Source organism: Aotus nancymaae, unplaced genomic scaffold (assembly GCF_030222135.1).
Source record: "Aotus nancymaae isolate 86718 unplaced genomic scaffold, 86718_ANA_hifiasm-v0.15.2.pri h1tg000004l, whole genome shotgun sequence".
NCBI lineage: Eukaryota > Metazoa > Chordata > Mammalia > Primates > Aotidae > Aotus > Aotus nancymaae.
Genome location: NW_026988415.1, coordinates 35,179,299 through 35,201,918, shown reverse-complemented (window position 1 = coordinate 35,201,918; position 22,620 = coordinate 35,179,299). Strand labels below are relative to the sequence as shown.

The window sequence follows — 22,620 nt, the reverse complement described above, 5'->3', positions numbered from 1 at the left end:
ATGAACTGCTTTTCTATTGGCTCAACAACTGCACTCTGCTTATTGCTATATGTTTTTAGTATGAACCTCGTATTCCCAACTGCAAACTCTGCTTTCACAATGAAATGGGAGTTGACTGCTATCTGTGAGTAAAGGAGGTCAATATTTGCAGGTTGTGTGAAAACAATACTATGTGTGGAATACTTGCTGAGGGGAACAGGACACTGGCCAGGGACAAGTACAGAAGGTCCCAGTTGAAATTGGAGCCTATGAATGTGTGATGGCACCAATCTGCACATCTTTCTCCAGCAACCACAATAGCTCAATACAGGAGTGGGGAATGCAGTTTGCTAGATTAATCATTCATTCATTCATTTATTAACAGTATTTAGTGAGCACTTCCTCTGGCACTCTTCTAGACTCTGAAGATACAATAAGACAAAGTCATTTGTAATACCAAAATGGCTGTAGAAGTCAGCATATTCCCTTTCATTTCCTGGAAATCATGCAAGAGCAACAAGGGGAATGCAACAAAAAACCCTACAAGTTCCATACATCTACTAAGACAGATATGATGTACAGATTCAAAAATATATGTAGTAGCTGTCCAATGTAACAAAAATATGGGAAAAAAGGGAGAAACAGTACGAAAGGGAGGAAGGGATGGGAGGCAGTGAAGAGAAGAAGCACTGAGAATATAGAAAAGACAGCATAGATCTCAGAAAGCTTTAACAAAAATATACTTCCTGAAGATGGGTGATACACCCGAGTTGTAAAACTATACCCTAATTTTCAACAAGTTCAAAAACCAGGATGAGTAAAGCAGGGGTAGATGCTCTCCCAGACGAAGTTTGGCTTGTAGTGGCTGAAGAGGTGGGACTAGACAAAGAATCACACAAAGTAGCCATATTTGCAGTAAGCAGTCTGTTTCTCTGCCTACAGGGGAAGAGGTAAACAAAATTTATAAGAGGCTATTGATTTGGACTGAGCTCCTGCGCTAGGCCCCAACAGACCAAACTAAAATGGAATCATCCATGCAAAAGATACACCAATAAGCTGAAACTAAGTTGTTTATCTGATCTTCCGAGAAATCAGGAGAGAAAGAAAGAAAATAGCTAAATACCCAAAAAGGCCAGTTTTAGTCGGCATGATAAGGAAGTCCCCTCTGTTTTAACCTTTACAAGGAAAGTATGTTTCAAATGCCCAATCTGCTTTATGTTTCTTGTTTCTGCTTTCTTCGGCCTTTTGCTATCTATAAATACTCACTGCCGAAGTTGCAGACTGGAGTTCTCTGAACCTCTTCGGGTTTTGAGTACTGCTCGATTTATGAATCATACTTTGATCAAATAAACACTATTAAACTTATTTTGTCTAATTTTTTTCTTTTTTCAGATTGTGAAACATAGAGGACTACCTTGTTCCATTTTTCCATCACTGGAGCCTCTGTAAATAGCTGGGCCAAGATAATCCAAATCATGCAAAGGTGGATAATTAAAAAGGGACTGGCACAGTATTGATAAAACTACACTATTTTTTAAAAGGTGGAAAAGTGTAACAAAAACAAAACACCACAAAAGTTTTACTGCTGAGTAGATTAAAATTTTATTCAAACATTCTTCCATAAAATTTAAAAAATAATGAAGTAATTAGCCATCTACATGAAGAATACAAAGCAGAGATTAACAAACTGTGGAAGAGATGGTGATACAACAGAAGAAGGTGAAACTTGAGCTGGCAGAACTCAGTGGAAGTGGTCGGATTCTGGGTAAATTGTGAAGGTAGAACTGATGAGATTTGCTGATGGATTGGATGTGCAGTATGAATTACATAGGTTAATTTCAATATATATACATATATACACATATACATATATGTATATATATAGAAATATAACCAAAGAAATTAACATATGTATGTTATATTCCTGTGTGTGTGTGTGTGTGTGTGTGTGCTATATTTCTTTGGTTATGTTTCTTGGTTATATTTCTTTGAAGACTCTTGACTAATACAACTATCTCTTTCTACTCTGATTTCCCTGTATTACACTTTCTCTCATGTTGGAGATCCCACAAAGGCAAAGTTGAGTTTGAGATAGATTCAGTTTGTGTTTAGTGAGGTTTGTGTGTACGGTTTTCAGTCAGTCCTGTGTATAGATAAATCATTGCTAACCTACCCTGGTAAAGGAATGGCTTCCAGAAATACCCGTACTGTTTATTCTGCTAACTTATCCAGCATGGTAATTACAAAGGTGCAAAGCTAGAGGTCTTATCACTACATGAAAGTGTCTTTTGGTACTTGGCACTGAAAGTGTGTGATATTGGAAAAGAAACAAGATTTGAAATGTATGGATTTAGATGCTAGTCCATGGCTAATTCCTTCAGTCACCTGATGAGCAAAATAATATGTAGAGAATTCAGATCTCATTAATGCCTAAACACAGAGGAAGTTCACTTCTGCTAGGAATATACTCAATAATACAATGTACACAACTATGAATTATATTTTTATTTAATCTGTGATGGGAATTGCATAAAACATAATTTATCAGAATTCTTATGTTCATAGAGCACAAACATAAATTAGTTCTACAAACACTGAGAACATCTCTGTGTAAAGTTGCATCCGTTAGCTTCCCAACTATCAGTAATAATAATAAATTTTTATCAACCATGCTAATGGAAAGACTAAATTATCTCAATATTGCAAACCATTACCATATAAAGAAGGAAATGAAGAATATGAAGCCAAATGTGCAAGAAAAAAGAACAATGGAGGTGTGTTTGCCAGTTAACTGATTAAAAAATACTATTTGGGGGTTTTACGTTGTGATGTTTGTGCTATTTCTCAGCTTTTAAAAATTTATACTTAGTTGTGATTTCTAGTTTTACATAAATAGTATCTGGTTGTGTATTCATAGTTTTTAGAATTCTTTTTCTTAAAGAGGACCTTCCAAATTGTGTAAGCTTTAGGACTCACAAAATGTGGATCTGCCCTTGGGTGTGCAAGAAAGAAAACAGTCAGTAGTGCAAGATATGCACCTCCCCCGCACCCGCCGCCTTCTGTTGGATCTTAGAACTTCGCTTGTTATAAAGAATACCTAAGCTATGTATCTGTCACACGACTAGTTTTCAACACCTGTAAGTTCACAAAAAAGTTATTTTCTTTTCCCCTTTTCCTATCTCTAGTTACTCGCATGAGTACCATGGTGGCTCAGCAACTGCCACACTTTTCTTGACCATCTACTGAGACATGACAAATGCCTTGAATATTTCCCTCTTACCCTCCCTTGTTTGTGCCATGTAGTCCCTATAAAACCGTATAAATCCAAATTATCATAGACTCATGGCTAAAAATATACACAAACTCTCCTGCCTTTTCTCGTTTTGGTCTTCTCAAATTTTGGGGGGAAATTCATTCTTGTGTCTTCTTTGGAAAATGGTATACAAAGTAGGAGAATGGAGTAGCTATAGCCAAAATGGGAGACTAAAGTATCAAGTACAGATACAACTAGTGGGGAAAAAATTAGGCTTGATGAATAAATTTGCAGCCTGTGGAGTATTTTCAGTATATTCAGATTTTAAAATGTCTTTTATCTGTGCCGCATAGCCAATTTTGGATCTGTGTGAAAGAATTTATGACCTCAGAGGCAGTATTTAGTCTCATGGAACCACAGAATGTAAGAGCCAGAAGGGACATTAGAGATCATAATCCAGTGACCTCATATTACAGAACGGTCATTGGAGGTAAATAAGCTGGCCAAGATTACAAATGTGGTTGTGGTTGCCTCTAGAACTATAAACCATGTAAACCAACAACAAAAGTAGCCAACAACATGACCTGTTTGATCAGAGCAGTAAATCCAACCACTTAGAGTCATATCTGGGAGCTGAATAGGCAACCATTTCACCATAGGTACTATGGGTGAATTGAGAAACTAAAGTGACTGTCCACTAAAGTACTGGGGTGTGTGATAGCTAATACCCACACCAGACTTACCCATTTGACAACATGCAGTTGAGAGTCTGTTATGTAGCAAGGAGACTAAACAGATGAAGAGAAGTAAGATAAATGCCAGGAAATCCTTGGCCAGTGTTTCTCAAAGTATGTACTTTCAGAAGGAGCTGCAAAGATCCAGCAATTCCACTACTGGGTACATATCCAAAGGAAATGAAATCAGCATGCTCAAGAGATAGCTGCATTCTCGTGTTCATTGCAGCACTATTCACAATAGCAAAGATATGGAATCAATCTTAGTGTTCATCAACAGATGAATGGATAAAGAAAATGTGTGTGTGTGTATACATATATGGCAGTGAAAGTATACACATATATATGTGCAAAATGGAATACTATTCAGCTGTAAAAAATATTCAAGTTCAAGATATGTGCATCCTACTTCCAAATTCACTAATTATAAAACTTTGGGTTAGTTGTTTTACCTCTTGTGGTACCATTTTATTCACATTGCCATTGGAAGCTTTTGAAAGATTGTAAGCAGGGGAATGACACAATATTAATAACACTGAAAGTGCCATATATGTATACACTCACACATTTTCTTTATCCATTCATCTGTTGATGAACACTTAGATTCTCTTTTTTACAGCTGAATAGTATTCCATTTTGCACATATGAATAGTATTCCATTTTGCATATATATGTGCAAAAAATAGGATGGAATACTATTCACCTGTAAAAAAGAAAAGAATCCTGTCATTTGCAGCAACATGAATGAGTCTTGAGGATATCATGTCAACGTGAAACAAGCCAGGCATGGAAAGAGAAATACCGCATGATCTCACTCATATGTGAAACCTAAAAAGTTGTCCTCATAGAAGTATAGAATAGAACAGTGTTTACCAGAGGATGGGGAAGGCAAGGGGAAGGAGAGATAATAAAAGTTAGTCAACAGATATAAAGCTATATAATTAAAGGGAATAGGTTCTGGTGGTCTATTGCATAGTAGGAGGACTAGAGTTAACTGTATATTGTACATTTCAAAACAGCTAGAAGAGAGGTTTCTGAATCTTCTCATTACAAAGAAATTACAAATGGTTAAGATGATGGATATGTTAATATTCCTGATTTGATTATTATACTATTTGTACATGCTTTGAAACATCACATTGTACCCCATAAATACGTACAATTATTGTGTGTCTATCATAATTTTTTTAAAAAATCTCCTGGGAAGCTTGTTAAAATGCAAATTCCTTGGTGTTGCTCTAGAAGTACAGGATAAGTGTCTCTGGAAGCAAGGCCAGGGAATTTGCCTGGAAGGTAATTTCAAGACAAATGGTTTGGAGCACACTTCAAAAACAGTTGCTCTAGGTTAATATCAGAGAAAATAATGATGTCATGTCAGTAGTATCCTTTGAGCATAAAGAAAAAAATATATTCATTACAGTGCATGATCATGATTCAGATAGAATAATAATAGTTCAAGATATGTTCATCCTAGTTCCAAATTCACTAATTATAAAACTTTGGGTTAGTTGTTTTACCTCTTGTGGCACCATTTTATTCACATTGCCATTGGAAGCTTTTGAAAGATTGTAAGCAGGGAAATTACACAATATTAATTACATTTGTTGCTGACTAGTGACTGGAATAAAAACAGTGGAAGAAGATTGAGTATGGCAGGCTGGGCACGGTGGGTCACGCCTGTAATCCCAGTACTTTGGGAGGCTAAGGCGGGTGGATCACTTGAGGTCAGGAGTTCCAGACCAGCCTGGCCAACACGGTGAAACCTCATCTCTACTAAAAACACAAAAATTAGTTGAGTGTAGTGGCAAGTGCCTGTAAGCCGCTATTCAGGAGGCTGAAGCAGGAGAATCGCTTGAACCTGGGAGGGCAAGGTTGCAGTGAGCCAAGATTGCACCACTGCACTCCAGCCTGGGCAACAAGAGAGAGACTCTCATCTCAAAAACAAACAAACAAACAAACAAACAAAAGAGTCAGCATGGCATATCAGTTAATAGGCTACTAAAATAGTCTAGGTGAAGGATAATGGTGGCTTAGAATAGGTTGTTGGCAGTAGAGTTAGAACAAAGTGAATGAGGTTTTCGGATTTATTTCGATAGAATCAGTGGTAGATGGGACGTTACCTTATCAGAGAGAGGGAGGTGTCAAGGATGGCTCATGAGTTTCTGATTTTGTGATGAATGGTTGAGGTTCTGGGAGAGTATCAATTGATTGCAGGTTCAAGTGATTGAGTTTGAGGCCAAGAATAGATGGGTAAGAGCTAAAAGTTTGGGAGGAAATGGAGGCATTGAGGGATTTGAGGTCTCTTTGAAGTGAAAAGGTAGATAGAGTCAGAGCAGGCAAACTGAGAGGATGGGAGACTGTGGTCAGAGAGTAGGGTACTGGTGGACATGTCTGCAGTGGAGCAGTGTTGATTGATGACCAGCTCTGGGTTGGCCATGGGCACAATGAGCTGGGGTGAAATGGATGTGGAGGTCAGTGAAGGTAGAGAGGCCAAGGAGCTGATGGGTCAAGATGCTGTCTTGGTTGTTTGAGGCTAGAGAGGCAACTGTGATCCAAGGGCCAAAACCATCAGTGCCCTTGGGGTAGTGACCAACTTAGTAGATGAGGGTAAACAAGGAACAATTGGATGACAGGGACATTAAAGGAGCCAGAGCTTTTTATATGAGTGAAGGAGAAATAATGGCTTGAAACCTACACTGGGGAGTCTTTTAAAAAAATTCCTGCCCTTTGATATGTGGGTTGTGGGATAAGGAACCCCTCTGTTTTTGAGACTATGTTTCAGTTTAAAGCAGGAGTTGTGGGATCAAAGGAAGAAGCTTTTTAAGTGGCAAAGCACAAACATGCTGTCTTTTTTTTTTGTTTGATGTGTCACATATTTTGGTTCCAGATGTAACACTTGACTTTTTCATTATTAGAAATGTTATCATTATGCATACTGAAATATTTATGGATGAAATGGTATGATGTCTGGGATATGCTCCAAAATAATATAGGTGGGTGGGGGTGATAAATGAAGCAAGATCAGCCATGTATATTTAATTGTTGAAACCTAGAAATGGGTAAATGGAGGTGCCCTAGCTATCTTGTTTTTGCATATGCTTGAATATTTTCCTTAATGAAAAGTTAAAAGGAAAAACACTTCCTCTTTATAGATTCAGCCCTTTGTTTTGACTGGCATCTTTTTATATTCTTACTTTGTTAGCCTCTTCTATCTCTTTCCACAAGGTTCACAGAGACAAGTATTTATCCCTATTTTACTGATAAACTTCTTTGAGCCTGTTAAGGAACTTGTCCACAAGTAAGTATCTGTTTAGTGGCAGATGTAGGACTGAAACTTCATGTTCTCTTGACTTCTAGACTAGTCTATTCTACCACCTGATTGAGTGAGTTTGTGTTTCCATTAGTAGGTTGTTAAAATTCAGAGCAGTTCTCTAGGGACTTCGGTCTTGGAAATGGAGTCTGGATTTGATTGAAGGTCTGACAAAGTGAGACTGTCCTTGCACATGCTATTCTTTGTGCATGGAATGTTCATCCCCATCCCCTGGTTTACCTGGTAAACATCTACATATCATTCAAAGCTCAGTTTAGTCCCTCCCTCTCTACTCCCTTCTCCCTGTGCCATCCCAACAATCATTCCCATCTTTGCATTAGTTCTGCATTCTTGTTTAAACCTTTGTGATTTCACATACAATTAATTATAAATGTGTGTGTGTGTGTAGTTTTATGTAATAAACTAGTATCATGGACTATTTTAAAATTTTGTATTCTAGGGCCATTTACATAATGGCACCATCTAGTAAGTAGTTTTTTAACAACTCACATGTGCCTGAATCCATTGGTAGAGGCTACTCGCGAATAAAAAAAACACGGACACCAAAATACATACCATAGGGTTGGTTAGTCTGTGCATCTAGAGTGACCAGTTGTAATGTGGTATAAAATGTGGTACTGTGGAGAACATTTTTCTTCCTGGAAACTAAGTCCTGTAACACAGGGTTCTTCACTGAAATACAGGGCAACTGCCAGTCAATGTAGAAAGTGATCTAAGACCAAACCATTTACAATTTTTCTCCAATAAAAACCTTCCTGCAGAGTAAGATGGAGGTGGGAGGCAGGCCTTTTTTTTTCTGCCACTGTGTAACTCATATAGGCTGTGCAGATCACTTATCTCAATGGGAAATGCACACAGGGAGAGGAAGTATCATGCAGATGACAGACCAGTTATATAACTGGATAATGATAATATCAAGAAATGCTCCTACAATGCAATTTAACACATTTTTGAAGGAACATTTGCTTTTTCTCCCAACAAGTGACTGCTCCTTAAGAAATGGGCACAATACATTTCTGAAAATAATGCTTTGCAAAGCTTTGTAAGAAGATCTGGCTAACTTAATACCTTATCTTCTTTGTCCTGAAAAAGAGGGAGGGCTTTTATCTATACAGTTTTCAAAGTACTTATCATAAATATGGAGGGAATCAAGTCCAACTTTAAAAAAAAATCAAATCTACAGTTGAATGAATTCTAGACCCCTTCCCCATCCCTTTTGCAACACCCAAGTCTATTTCACTGTGAAAATGTGTCATTTCAACGTCTTTGGGGATCCTTGCCTCACCAGTCAGGTTTGGAACTTACTGGTAAACAGGAGGCACAGGAAGGGCAGTGTAAAGGCAGCCTTAACATTTTCAGTGAAGAGCCAACTCGTTTGTGGTTTTGATTTGTTTTTAATAACAAGCTCCCTCAACCAAAACTGATGAATTGGCATCAGAACAAGGGTACAAAAGGACTACCAAGGGACCTTCCAAAATGCTAACCAAAGGATGAATTCTCTGCTTTGGGTGGCCATCATTTTATCCCTAGGAACCAAGAGATAAAAAGATGCAAAGCTTTTAATATATGCTGCCTGAGTATATAAAGAGACCGATTAGAGCATGTGGCCTGTGGTGTTGTCTTAATACTTTATAATCTATAATCACATTCCATACTTCAAGCAAATGCAAATTCTGCTGCACGCTGCCCTTGAAAGGCAATTTCACTGCATACTGAATTGAAAGTAATCACTGATACAGCACAAATAAAGCCTCTGTCGGGTAAACACCAAAGCATTTTCCACACGGTACTGCATTTTAAAATAGCTAACTTTATTGTCAGTGAAAAGATAGGCACAAAGTGGATTTAAACCTGCTTAATTTTATTGGAACTAGCTCAGTTGATTACAGAATGGGGTCACAATCATTAGGGGACCACATACATTTTAAACCACAGGCGATTCTTCTCTAGCCATCTGCCAACCCCAGCTATCCATTTCACAAACACATGCCATTAATCACAAGGGAGGCCAGAAGGAGGTTTCATGGCTCCATGTAACCCATCATTGTTTCTGGAAATAAATAAACAAACTCCCAACACTTGTAACACTTGTTGGAAGATATATTTCCAAGAATCGTGGCAGGCTGAAATTGGTGGCAATTAGCCCACAACTGATGCCCTCCTTTGAAAACATTTTCAGTAAGAATGCACACATTTTAAGTAACATATTCCATATGCAATTAAGCAATCGAGATAATAGGAGATTGTGTGGCTAACAGATATTCATCAAAGTTAGTGCATATGTATACACTTTAAGCTGCCGCATTATGAAGGTTTAAGCGTATCATAAAAAGTAGTTTGCACAATCAGTTTGTTCATTTTCTAATTGTTATACGCACCCAACGGTGTAACAACAAAAAGAGAACGTGACGGGTCTCTGGATATCTTTCCTATGGCAGATGATGGCAGATATTTTAGGTTCCTGCTGTCCTATTACCCTGAAGCTCAAAAGCAGCATTAAAAGGAAATCCTTCATTAAATCAACAATCAAGATACATGATCTTAAAAGAAAGCCCAAGCTAATTTTATTTCAAAAAAGATTGTTAATAGGAGTTTCATATCAAGTAAAGTTTGTTCTAATGAAGTTTTTCTATACATGGAAAATTGGGGAACAACTGAATTAGAAGGTCCTCAGAGACCACCAGGCAGTACAAGCTAAGTCAACATGGTCACCCTCCTTTCCTGAGGTACCAGTAAAATGCACAGATAGGAAGGAGTCCAGAAGGATCCCCCAAATGTGACATCTACACAACTGTGAAAAGGTGGCTAATCGAGATTTCACCCACAAACTTGAATTTTTGGAAGAACTAATGGAGATCTTCTGAAAAGACTGTATCTATCTTCTGCATAATATACTGACATACACTTCTTCCCTCTCTGAGATGTACGATGTTATTTTAGCAAATTACCTGGGATTGGTAACTGAGCAGAGAGGAACTATCTCTGGTGTGAGAGGACAGATAGGTTCTGCAAAGTTCAAAATAGTACTTAGCCAAGAACTTCTTCCTTTCCCCAAAACACATGAGTCTAAAGACATGGCTACCACACAATGTGGAATGTATGACATTTGTCACCTTGCAGAATGTGATTAAACTCATGGCTCCCAGAGCCAGCAAAAAGTCTGCCAACGTGTTATAATCATGAAAAGAACAGGTGAAAAGTATTTTTTAAATTACTGATTTGGATAGAAAGTAGCTCTCCTGAAGTCTGCTACTTGCTGCTTTCTACTATTTGAGGGTTTTTTTCCCCCTCCTTATGACTAAAGGGTAGTATGAGAGAGTCTTAACACAACTGCACTTTTAATTTCTATCTTGGATTCACTTTATAACTGAGGACTGATGTGTATGTAAAATGATTTCCTCATTGAAAATGTGAAAGAACTAGCTTAAAATCACATCACCCACCTTTATGTCTCTACGTGCAAACACGTACACACACACAGTAATTCCTCTGGAAGATAATTAGGAAAGATACCATTCCTATACTCACAGAGGAACCCCAAAAGATTATCTAAGACACCCAATCTCCTAGAAAGAAGTAGGATTGATTTCTTAAGGGGACATTTATGTGACTCAATGTTGAAATGCAGATCAGAAAAGGGAAAACCTTATAAAAGGCACCGAAGGAGAAGCAAGACAGAAATTCAGTAGTTTGTCAAGACTGGACAAGCTACACCAGCCAGGGACGTTGTAAAAGATACATATTCCCTGGACCATGAAGATGCCTTTTCATAAAACAGGATTTAAAAAAACAAGAGTTTCCCAAAATAAGCATGGTAATTGGCATAATGGTTAGCTGTGTTGTGTGACTTTGAAAAAGTCACTGAACCTCTCCAGTTCTCAGATTCCTCATCACTAAAATGAGGGGGTGGGGCTATACTGCTAAAGTTCTTTCCCGCCACTATGGCTCATGATGTAATATATCAAGCCTACTCTTCTATTAATCTGTTTTCTAACTAACACATCTCAAAACTTCTACCCCCTACCCTTACCTAACACCCCCCCCACTCCCCTCACCCTCCCCATACCCCTTAAAACTGATCTTAATGATGCTATCTGCAGGTTTGTCACCTTAATGAAGGGCAGACAAGTGACACAGGGCAGGGACCTGTGGCAAATGGCATCCTTCTGTGTCCTTGGAGGCAGCCCTATGGCAAGGCTTGGAGCCATTGCCTCCTTTGATCTCTACCCACATGCACATTTCCTGCTGCTTCCCAAAGGTATTCCAAGATGGAGTCACTGACAATGAGAAGAGGTAGTTGAGGATACTGCCGCAATCAACCTCTCCCCTGACTGCAGCATAGTACTTTGGGTTTCTGATGCTATTCCCTTGGAGGTGATAGTCAAAAATGCCTTTTAAGACATATGCTTAGAATCTGACAAACAAAACAAGTTATTTCAAAGTAGTCACCAGAAATTCAAAGCATTGAACCTGTCAACAAAGATCCTTCCTCACTTTGTAAATGATTGGCAATTTGAGACTGGAGACCCAGCCAGTGAATCTGTGCTGTAGAAGAAATAAACACTAAGCTGATTGGTCTTACTAAATGCCAGCAAGCTGTGTTCATGGCTACACACAGACCATGAAAGTCTGCATACAGCACCTCATGCAACTCTCCATCATGGCCTCTGATGGTCTAACTCCCTAAGAGAGAGGAAGTTGTGCATCACTCAGTTAATGTACTCTCCCAGCATCTGAAAGCAATATATTAATTATCCAAATGCATAAATTACTCCAGAGCATATATATGAATGTATGAACCTCCAGGAGGGAACCAAAAGAATCCGTTTCCAAAGCACCACTGAAATGAAGAAAAACACAATTCCCTGGGGCAGGGTAGCTGGGAAATTGGGAGAAAAAATTAGCTCCAGCACCCTTCTGCACCCCAAAACTCCCTAGCTTTTTCCAGCTTACATAGCTCCTGAAACTACTCCCTTTTGTAAGCTTGAGGCGAGAGCATTCTCTGGCTGCTGTACAGGATAGGAACTATACAAAACAGCACACACTCAATTCTCTCCAGCTTCCCACTTCTGAACTACATGTTACACACTGTCTTCCACACATACTGTGCTCTTCAATAAAAAATCATCTAGAATATGGAAATTTTAAACAAATTCAAGCACATTGAAAACATCAATGTATAGCCACCCGTTAACAGTCCCAGTATTTGTATAAATCCAAACAATAAACTTTAGAGCACATTCTGATTAATCTGTCTTTAGAGGTACTTCCTAAGCATACCAGAATAGACTGGCGTTCCTATGGTATTACTTAAGTAGTACATTGTTCCAATAAAAAGTCCCATTAAAAAACATCCCCTCCCCCCAACCCTTGTCCTCACCCTCAAAATAAGAACAAATAAAAGGGGAAAATGATTAAAATAATTTTGGCTGATAATCTGCAGCTCTTGATTTGGCCGTTTAGATGAGATATTCCACCATCTCTGCATCAGGCTCTTGTCCCAGGATCTGAATGGGAGTTTTTCTTTCCAGAGTATTGGAGTGGAACACAGGGCCGTCTAAATGGAAATAAGGGTTAGAAAACACTTAGGGATGAAGAGAAAACCCATATTTCTAGAACTAGACACCATCAGAACCCTCATGAAGCTGATTGGAAAGTGAGATTTGCCTGCCACCTCCCTCATTTACTTTTGCTAAGATAACGTCCTCTACTCATGATGTTCCCACCTTGGTGGACGAGAAGTCATTTAAGGACTCTCTTCTCTCTCCTTTAGAACATGAAAAACTCCGTCTAAATGATAACTCTGCCCAAACATCAGGCACCAATAAGTAAATCTGTATTTAAGAGCAGAACTAAACCAAAAGCTACCTGCTAAAGGGAATAATTACCTGTTTTGTCTGGATTGCAGGTCAAACTTGGTGTAGACAAACGATGTGGTCCAGGACCGGTAGCTGGACTTGCAGGAGCCTCAGCCTGAGCCACAGCTGGAGTTGGAGTTGGAGCTGGAGTTGGAGCCGCAGCCGGAGCTGAAGTTGGTGCCTGAGTCTGAGCAGGAGCAGAAGCCTGAGCCGCTGCTGGAGCTGGAACCGGAACCAGAGCTGGAGCTGGAACTGGAGTCGGAGCAGCTGGAGCAACCTGAACAGCAGCAGCAGCAAGAGAAGGAACAGCAGCAGGAGGAGCAACAGAGGCAGCAGCTGGAATCTGACCAGCAGTAGCTGGAGAAACAGCAGCAATAGCAGCAGCAGTTGCTGGAGATGGGGTAACAGCAACAGCAGCAGCAGCTGGAGCAGCAGCAGCAGCAACAGCGGCTGGAGCAGCAGCTACCATGGTGGTGGTGATGGTGGCAGCAGTGGCAGTGATGGCGGCAGCAGTGGCAGCAGCAGCAGCTGCAACAGGAACAGAGATGGGAGCAACAGCTGCGGTTTTGTTCGATTCCGTTCCACGTTCAGTTTGGGTGCTGCAGTCTCGGCTGCCTGTCTTGGAGTGAGCCGAGAGCAGGGGAGTCGAGGGGGGCACAGGCGAGGGTGTGGAAGAGACATATTCAGTACGGTAGTCTCCACCCAGGAGAATGCCTACAAATCAAAGAGGGACAGACGTTAGAAAACAATAGGTGATTCAAATCCAGACATCGAATTACCTGTTCTCCCATTCAAATTTCAGAAGAAATTTGCATGTGTCTCAATTATTTATTTTTACCTCCAGTGAACCCAGAAATCAGTGTGTGAGGCTCCTCTAACCATGGCTAAAAGTTTCTTTCAGACTTCAAAGATCCCTTCTGGTCCTCATCCATCCATCATGTGGCACAATGTATTAAGCCTTTAAGTGTCCTGGGTATCTGTTTTGATTTATTTTTCCAATGGTGATTGGGTTCTACCAAGTTGTCAGAATGCTCCTAACTCAGCTACACTTATAAACCATTACCACACATTACCAAGGAGCTGAAAAGGATTTGGAGAAGTCTGTCGACACAGATTGAGTATGGTAATAATTGTGTGATCTAAGGTTCTGACCACGGCCATAGGCCCCAAAATGCTTATACTAACCAAAAGATAGTACAAGTGTCAGAGGACCAAGAAAGGAATTAAAAGCAACAAAAAGGGCTAAAATAAAAAAATGTGCCTCGTGGTACCCACAATATGTCTGGGGTTTTGATTAGAGGGGAGGGGATGGATAGGAATGGAATGAAAAATTACATTCTGTTCTCATCTCAGAACATTCTGGGAACAAAGCGTGCTATCCAAATGATTTAGCGTAACTAAAACTTAGGGTCCTCCTATTATAGGGGAGGAAGGAACATGGAAATGCTAGAATTTTGGAATTTTGAATGACACAAACGCCACATGGGCTTTGGAGAAAGATGAAGGTGCCACACGGCAAAGGCCAAATCTGAGAATGTTTTAGAGGAAATCAGAGTTATCTTCCTTCACACCAAAATGTAACTCAAGATTCTTGTCCTCTAGGACTTGGCCTCAATCAGCATTCTCACCATGAGACCTCAAAGTGTGGAGGAGCTCCATAATGTAGAACTAGGAGCTCAGGAGGAAAAACACCCCAAAATCCTGGTACCCCTTCCTCTCTAGAACCTGTACCATCATCCCTTTTCCTTAAGCATGGGCACTTATCTCAGGGCTCTCTTTGAACACGTGACTATAATATTCCTTTTTTACAGTCATTACCTAGGCTCCCCTTCCAGCTCTTGTCGTCTCGCTTTTCTTCCATGATGGGGGTGCCAGTCAGGGTGGATGAGTGGGAGAGCAAGCCTGATCCAGCATTGGAAATGGACATCAGAGACTTCGCTGGCCTCATGCACGACAGCTGCTCTGTCTTGCTCGGCTCCTTTCGGGAACGCTGCTGGAGTACTTTGATCATGGCATCCTTCTCAATAATCTGGGCATGGAGGGTCTTAATCCTAGGAGCCAAAGACAAAGAACATGTAAAGACCTTGTTGCTACCTCCACATTTTGGTCCAATTGACTACATGACTATATGGATCTCCCATTATCTTTTCGACTAAAGGTTGACTAGTTAGTTCTGAGTTGGAAGACAAGGAATGGTGTGCTACGGTTTTTAAAACATGTTTTTCTGCACACCCAAATGGATATAGCAGAGCATCCAGGAGCTGTTGCTTAAAACTTAGTAAGTCACAATAAAGTACTGGTGGAAAAAAAGGCTGAATATACGAGAATGAACTGATGTACTGGGTGCTGTAGTGAAGAATCTGAGTCAATGGAAATAATGTACTCAGTGAGAAGATGAGATCTTCTATGAGTGAGCGACAACCTTCAGGTAATAAGTAAGTGATCATGAGTTTATAAAAGGAATCAGGTGTCCTACCTCCCACTTTGAGTAGATGTTCTTTTTTTTTTTTTTTTTTTTTGAGACAGAGTCTTGCTCTGTCACCCAGGCTGGAGTGCAATGGTACACTCTCGACTCACTGCAAGCTACATTTCCCAGGTTCAAGCAATTTTCCTGCCTCAGCCTTCCGAGTAGTTGAGACTACAGGCAGCTGCCACCACACCTGGCTAATTTTTATATTTTTAGGAAAGACAGGGTTTCACCATATCAGCCAGGTTGGTCTTGAACTCCTGACCTCACGTGATTGGCCCGCCTCGGCCTTCCAAAGTGCTGGCATTACAGGCATGAGCCATTGTGCCTGGCTGAGTGGATGTTCCTTTACCCTTTTATTAAGCAATCTGCTGTATCACAGGGTTCCAGTGCAGTGCTAGAAAGAATACCCCATAGTGCAAATGCCAACAATTCAGCTCAGGCAGAGGGCAAAGGAAAAGCAATTAGGAAGGCCAAGGGGACAGCAACCCAACCTGGAATTCCATGTTTAGTGGAGATTATCAAGGTAAAGGTCATCACATCTCACACCTTTAAGTGACAGGCTGGCAGGGGTGATGGTGGAGGGGGGAGGCTGCATGATCAGGTTTCCTAGTTGTGAATAAAGATCCTATCTGGTCTCTATACCAATGATTCAGATTCCTCAGGGTCCAGAACAACATTTTACCTGCCCTCCATGTCAAGGCAACGCTTATTGGCCATCAAGATTTCTTCCTCCTCTTTCTGGATACGAGCTTCTAGAGCTGTGTCATAGCTAGTGTTAGGAGAGTGACTGATGACTGTTGTGTCCCTGGGGAGGAAAATGGAAGTGATGAGATGGCAGCATAGCAAGATCAATGAATGTTATTGTTCTTCCAAGTCAAGGGAGGCTTTTCCGGAAAGTCCTAAGCTGAAATCAATCTCATTTAGAACAGATGGTTTCTGAAGGACTAACTCGTAAGAGCCTCTAAAATAGGACAGTTCAGCATTCAGGGTAGAAGACATTGTTATTAGTATAGAAGTGGCTGCAAAAGTCAGCGAGGAATTCTATGAGATATGCACAGGCTTGCCTTCAGAACTGAACAGATACCATCCCAAAACCTTCTGGCACATAACCCCTTTAAGTCTTTTTTTTTTTTTTTTTTTGAGATGGAGTCTTGCTCTGTTTCCCAGGCTGGAGTGCAGTGGCATGATCTCAGCTCACTGCAACCTCTGCCTCCTGGGTTCAAGCAATTCTCCTGCCTCAGCCTACCAAGTAGCTGGGACTACAGGTGTGTGCTACCACACCCAACTAATTTTTTTGTGTGTTTTTAGTAGAGATGGGGTTTCATTGTGTTAACCAGGATGGTCCTGGTCTCCTGACTTTGTGATCTGCCTCCTCAGCCTCCCAAAGTGCTGGAATTACAGGCATAAGCCACCACGCCCAGCTACCCCTTTAAGTTTTTAGGTCATGGGCAAGCAATAGGAACATGTATATATTGGGCCAGGTGTGGTGGCTCACATCTGTAATCTCAACAATTTGGAAGGCTGAGGCAGGTGGGTCACCTGAGGTCAGGAGTTCGAGACCAGCCTGGCCAACATGGAGAGACCCTGTCTCTACTAAAAATGCAAAAATTAGGCAGGCATGGTGTCACGCACCTGTAATCCCAGCTACTTGGGAGACTGAGGCAGGAGAATCACTTGAACCCGGGAGGCGGAGGTTGTAGTGAGCTAAGATCGAGCCACTGCACTCTAGCCTAGGTGACAGAGGGAGAAGCTGTCTCAAAGAAAAAAAGGAATATATATATATTTCCATTTTATTCTCATGGAAGTCATGAAGGGGGAAAGGTTAGACTTTCAAGAAAGTCAGAGGGTATACTAAGTAGCTTATTGCTACAGATGAACATTGGTAAATACACCTGAGTACTAGAAACAAACAACAGACACATCAGCTACGATCAGGTAAGGCGTGTGAGCTAATAAATAGGGCCTTCGAGTCAGTCCCACCCGATTCCTATCTAACCTGCATCTGAAACATTCTAGCACCAAATCAATGGGTCTACCCCAACAAAGTGACTGTTCTCTTGCCAGAGTTCTAACTGCATAAAGGACCATCATGTTCCATCTGAAAGTGTCTCAGGCCATTAACTCAAAGACCAATTAATAAGGAAAAACGTGTGTGCACGTGTGTGTGTGTGTGTGTGTGTGTGTGTGTGTTAGGATAAGGGAGAATACTGATGTAATTATATTGGTCTTAATGGAAATCAGACAATAGGCAGAGAAAACAATGAACTGGCACTGCTTCATTATACTACCTAAGAGAATGGGGATCTGCAGGAGAGCTCCAGGCATATTTTCTGTTGGCAGCTACATTCTCTTAGCTTCAAGATTATGACCGGTACAGATGGGGATGAATTGGCAGGAGAAAGAGGCAGAAAGTTGCTATTAAGGCTGGGGGATTTTGGTGAGCCTCTATAAAATTACTGTTCCCCAAAATACTTGCACCTTATATGCAAAATTAAAACCATTTATGGGAATGATGAAATAATTGGAGAACAAGAAGGGGAAAGAATACAGTGGCTTTCATCATTTGCTAAATTCGAAATATTTTACCATCTCAGCATTCTATACTTTCTCTAGTGCAACTCACCTGCTTGTAATCCTACTGAGTACCCAAGAGGAAGCAGCATTCGCATACTGCTTGAGAGGACAGGCTCTGACTATAGACAACTCAGCATGTCTCAGCTTCTCTAAGAAGTCTCTACCCCTAACAAGCTTTATGACCTCTGAAAGTCAGTTACCTGCTCTAAGCATGCTGCTTCATAAGCCAAGTGGGAATAATAATTGTAACTTCATCTTATAGAGGATAAAATAAGAATATGCATGTAAAAACAGTGTCAGGCACCATAAAAGCACTCAACAAAGCTATTATTAAGAGAGACCACATAACTTGGGAGGCAAAAGGATTGCTTAAGTGCAAGAGTTCAAGGCTGCAGTCAGTTATGATTGTGCCACTGCACTCCAGCCTGGGTGAAATGGCAAGACCCTTGTCTCTAAAAGAAAGAGAGAAGGAGGGAAAGAGGGAGGTGGAAAAGAGAGAGAGAGAAAGAGGGAAAGAGGGAGGTGGGAGAGAGAGAGAGAAAAAAAAATGAATCACATAGGTGGATAGATGGAAGGAGACAAACATACAGAGATTGCAAGAGATTCTGACTTGAAAGAATTCCAGCTCTTGGTAAAATCCTGGAAGCAGTTCATGTACTGCAGAATTCCAATGTGATGGTTGGAGCTTTAGAGCCAGGACTGTTGAAAAGTGCATGGTGTCTACGGACACTGGGGAACTGAGCATACGGTTTGTCACTGGGGGAACTAGTGCTGGCCTGCTGCCACTTTCATTGCATAAAAGACCATTTTGGGGACTCAGAGCCCTGCCAGCTAATTGATATGGACACTGTGAACTCCTCAGGAATGGAGCCTGAAAATGTGGGGCACTTAGTGAATTCCAACAGGGCTGCCAGGGCAGCCCTCAGCATCAATCTTCCTTCTAGAAGACTAGGGCTACTAGGCCAATGGCTTAGGCAAAAGCAAACAAGCACAGTATATGAACGAGCAACTTGACCTGCTACCTTCCAATACTCCAAGACAATCTTTAAGGACATCAGGAGAGATGCTGGGCCAATGCTTGGCTACAATCTGAAAACAAAACCTGCAAACTCCAAACTGCATATTCCTGATTTTTGACATCCTCCATCTCAAGTTCTTAAGTAAACAGTTTGTCATCTTCTTTCTCCTTCTTTTCTCTGACAAAATTATCCCATCACATTGCTCAAACTGCTTTCTAGCATGTCACCAATAACCTCCTAATTAAAACACCTAGTGGCCTTTCAAACTTCAAGCCTATCTTTTCCTATCAGCAGCATCCTTTTGTTTATTTAATGTGTGAACTCTACGTAAGTGGAGCTCTGTGTTTGAAGTTCCTAGGAGGCTGGAGAGAGGAGAAATGTGGATAAAACTAGTCCTTGACTGTAGAAAACTTACAAGGGAAGACAAAAACGTAAATAATTAACTAGTACAGAAGTGAGTTTGGACTTTATTCCAATAGGCGCTGAAAATTATTCGAGCTTTCCAAGGGAATAAAACGATCTGAGCCATGCCTTAGGAAGATGGCCTTATCTAGAGATAAGAGAAGTAAAACAATGGAATCAGGCAGACCAGTCGGTAAGGTGATTGTAATAATCCCAGCAACAGATTATGAAACTACGCACCAGCGAAGTGGCAAGGGAAATGAAAATAGGCTGTAGGAAGTAGAACTGATCCAACCTGGAGACAATATCAATGTGGGAGTTAGGGAGATGGAAGAATGAATGACAACTTTGTTATTTTTAACTCAAATGCCTAGGAAAGATGAAATGCTGTTTGCTGTGAAACGCAACTGAGGAAGGTTTTTTGGAAAGCACTGTAATGGGTTTTGATTTGAGGTACGCTGGAGTGAAGGTGACTTAAGAATTTCCATATGCCAATATCTAAGAAGTTGTTGGAAATTCTAACTTTAATCTTAGAGATATCAGAGTTTTATTACAGTTATTGCTATTATTACTGAGAAGCTAGAGCAGAGAACAATATAACTAAGACAGACGGTAGGATGAGAAGAAAGCAGAGGAAGGAAATTGAGAAATGCCGACAAAGAGGGAATAGGGAGACATGCATGATGTGTGTGAACAGCTTCTACCTTCTGCTTCTCCTTTCTTTACTTCCTCCTTGCCAGAATTTACTTTTGCTCAAAATAAACATGAAACATTGCACATTCTGAGAAAAGCAACAACCTAATTCAGTAAATGCAAGCTGATAAAAATTACATGGTTGATTGGGTGTGTTATCCTGTCATCCTTTTGCTGTTCTTCAGAAATAAATTCATTGTTTATGAGCTGAAACTAGAAATCTGCATTGCCAGATTGGTTTTTATGCGAATGAACAGGGACTCCTACTCGGTAGTAATTTCCCCTCATTTATATTAAGCATCTAGAGAGGACTCCCTAGGGGCAAAATAATATGGAGCCTTAATTGAGGCCATATTATTGTGATTATTTATAATATTTCCAAGTAACTAAATAATTAGCCTCAATTAGTCTCTTACTGAACAGCTAATAATCCCCACTTTACCATCTTTGAGCTACGCCGTTTCTAGGAAGCAGCAGAGTTATAGCAGCTAAGGTGTCAACAACATAGATTTAAATCCTAGTTCTTCTGCCATTTGGTAGCTGTGTGTGATCTTGGGCAAATTATCTAACTGAAATAAAAAAAAATAAGTTGCCTGTTATGCCTTTGAACAAAATAAATATTTTAAGTATCAAATACTCATTTTAGATATGCCAAAGTATCTTCAATGTACTCTCTCTTTCTCTCTCCCCCGCCCCCTCTCTCTCGGCCCTCTTAACATCAAGTAAAATTCACCTAAACATACAACTGACCAACCTCAAGGAGTTGCTGTATGTGATGGCTAAGATGCATCTCAGGATAAAGGGCAATGCCAGCACTTTCCATATGCATCAAAATGCCTCTTCCTGGACTCTTTTAAGGCCAAAAACCTAGGTTTTCACACCCTGATGGTGTCTGAAATCATTACATCAACACCTTTCCCTTTGACAAGAGGTGCATCATAATATCAAAGTGTTAGAAGGGGTATAAATGGACTACCTGATATGACTTACCACCTGAGAAAAGACACTTGCCTATTCTTTTTTTATTTTTTGAGACAGAGTCTCGCTCTGTCACCAGGCTGGAGTGCAGTGATGTGATCTCGGCTCACTGCAACCTTCCCCTCCCGGGTTCAAGCGATTCTCCTGCCTCAGCCTCCCGAGTAGCTGGGATTACAGGTGTGCACTACCACACCCAGCTAATTTTTGTATTTTCAGTAGAGACAGGGTTTCACCATGTTGGCCAGGATGGTCTCCATCTCTTGACCTTGTGATCCGCCCACCTTGGCCTCCCAAAGTGCTGCGATTACAGGCGTGAGCCACCGCACCCAGCCAAGATGTGCATAATTGTATCAAAGTGTTGGAAGGGGTATAAATAGACCACCTAATATGACTTATCACCTGAAGAAAAGACACTTGCCTATTCTTATAATATAATCTATATTTTATTATTCATAATGACCAAAAACTGGAAACAATCCAAATATGCATTTATCCAAATATGCATAGATAAGCTGCAGTACATCAACCCTGCGGAACACTAATCAGCATCAACTTGGATGGGGCTCAAAATCATTCTGTTGAGTGCAATATGTCAAACAAGAAGAGTGAATGTAATACGATTCCTTTTATATGACATTCTAGAAAAGAAAATTATAATTTTATGACAAAATAACAGACTAGTCATTGCCTGGAGTCAAGCATGGGAGAAAGTGATCAAATTCAAGGGGCACAAGAACACTTTAGAACAGGTCCTCTATGTTAACTGTGGTGGTGGTTACACTATTGTATACAATTACCAACATTCATCTGACCATACACTTAAAACAGGTGATTTTTTAATATGTAACCAATATCATAATTGAAAATATTTGTCTTCTCCAACTACCATTGATACCACCCATGCAAGATGTCCTCATTGTGAAATCTGTCATTTACCGATGAGCTATTAGGTTTGGAATATATTAAGTTTGAGTTCCTGGTAGAATACACAGAAACCAAGCAGATCATTAAAAATGTGGCACCAGATTTAGGGATATAATTTATATATTTAGAAATTGTTTCCTTCCTGCTTTCAGATCCTTCTTTCTCCTTCCTTCCCTTTTTCTTCTTTCATTCCTTCCTTCCTTACTCAAATACATTTGAGCATTTTCCAACAGTAGCCAATATCCTAGACACTTAAAATTTACTTTGAAAGAAAAGAAAATATATAACTTTTACCATGGAAAGGGTCAAAAGGCAGAACCTTGGTCAATAGCTACATTTAAGATGGACAGAAAGAAGAGGAAAACAAGTAGACAAAAGGAATGAAAAGAAACTTTGGAAAAAAAG

General features: G+C 40.3%; 1 protein-coding gene across 3 annotated transcripts in view; it reads right to left on the bottom strand.

The window, feature by feature from the left end:
- Positions 1–9,087: 9,087 nt before the first annotated feature.
- AMOT (angiomotin) overlaps positions 9,088–22,620 on the bottom strand; it is a 64,457-nt gene continuing 50,924 nt past the window's right edge. For all 3 annotated transcript variants that reach the window (XM_012451773.2, XM_012451775.2, XM_012451776.2), the window contains 4 exons: positions 16,308–16,430; positions 14,974–15,206; positions 13,186–13,869; positions 9,088–12,854 (listed from right to left, as the gene is read on the bottom strand). In XM_012451773.2, coding sequence (XP_012307196.1) covers positions 12,757–12,854; positions 13,186–13,869; positions 14,974–15,206; positions 16,308–16,430 — 1,138 coding nt within the window. In that variant the 3' untranslated portion in view covers positions 9,088–12,756. The remainder of the gene's footprint in view (positions 12,855–13,185; positions 13,870–14,973; positions 15,207–16,307; positions 16,431–22,620) is intronic.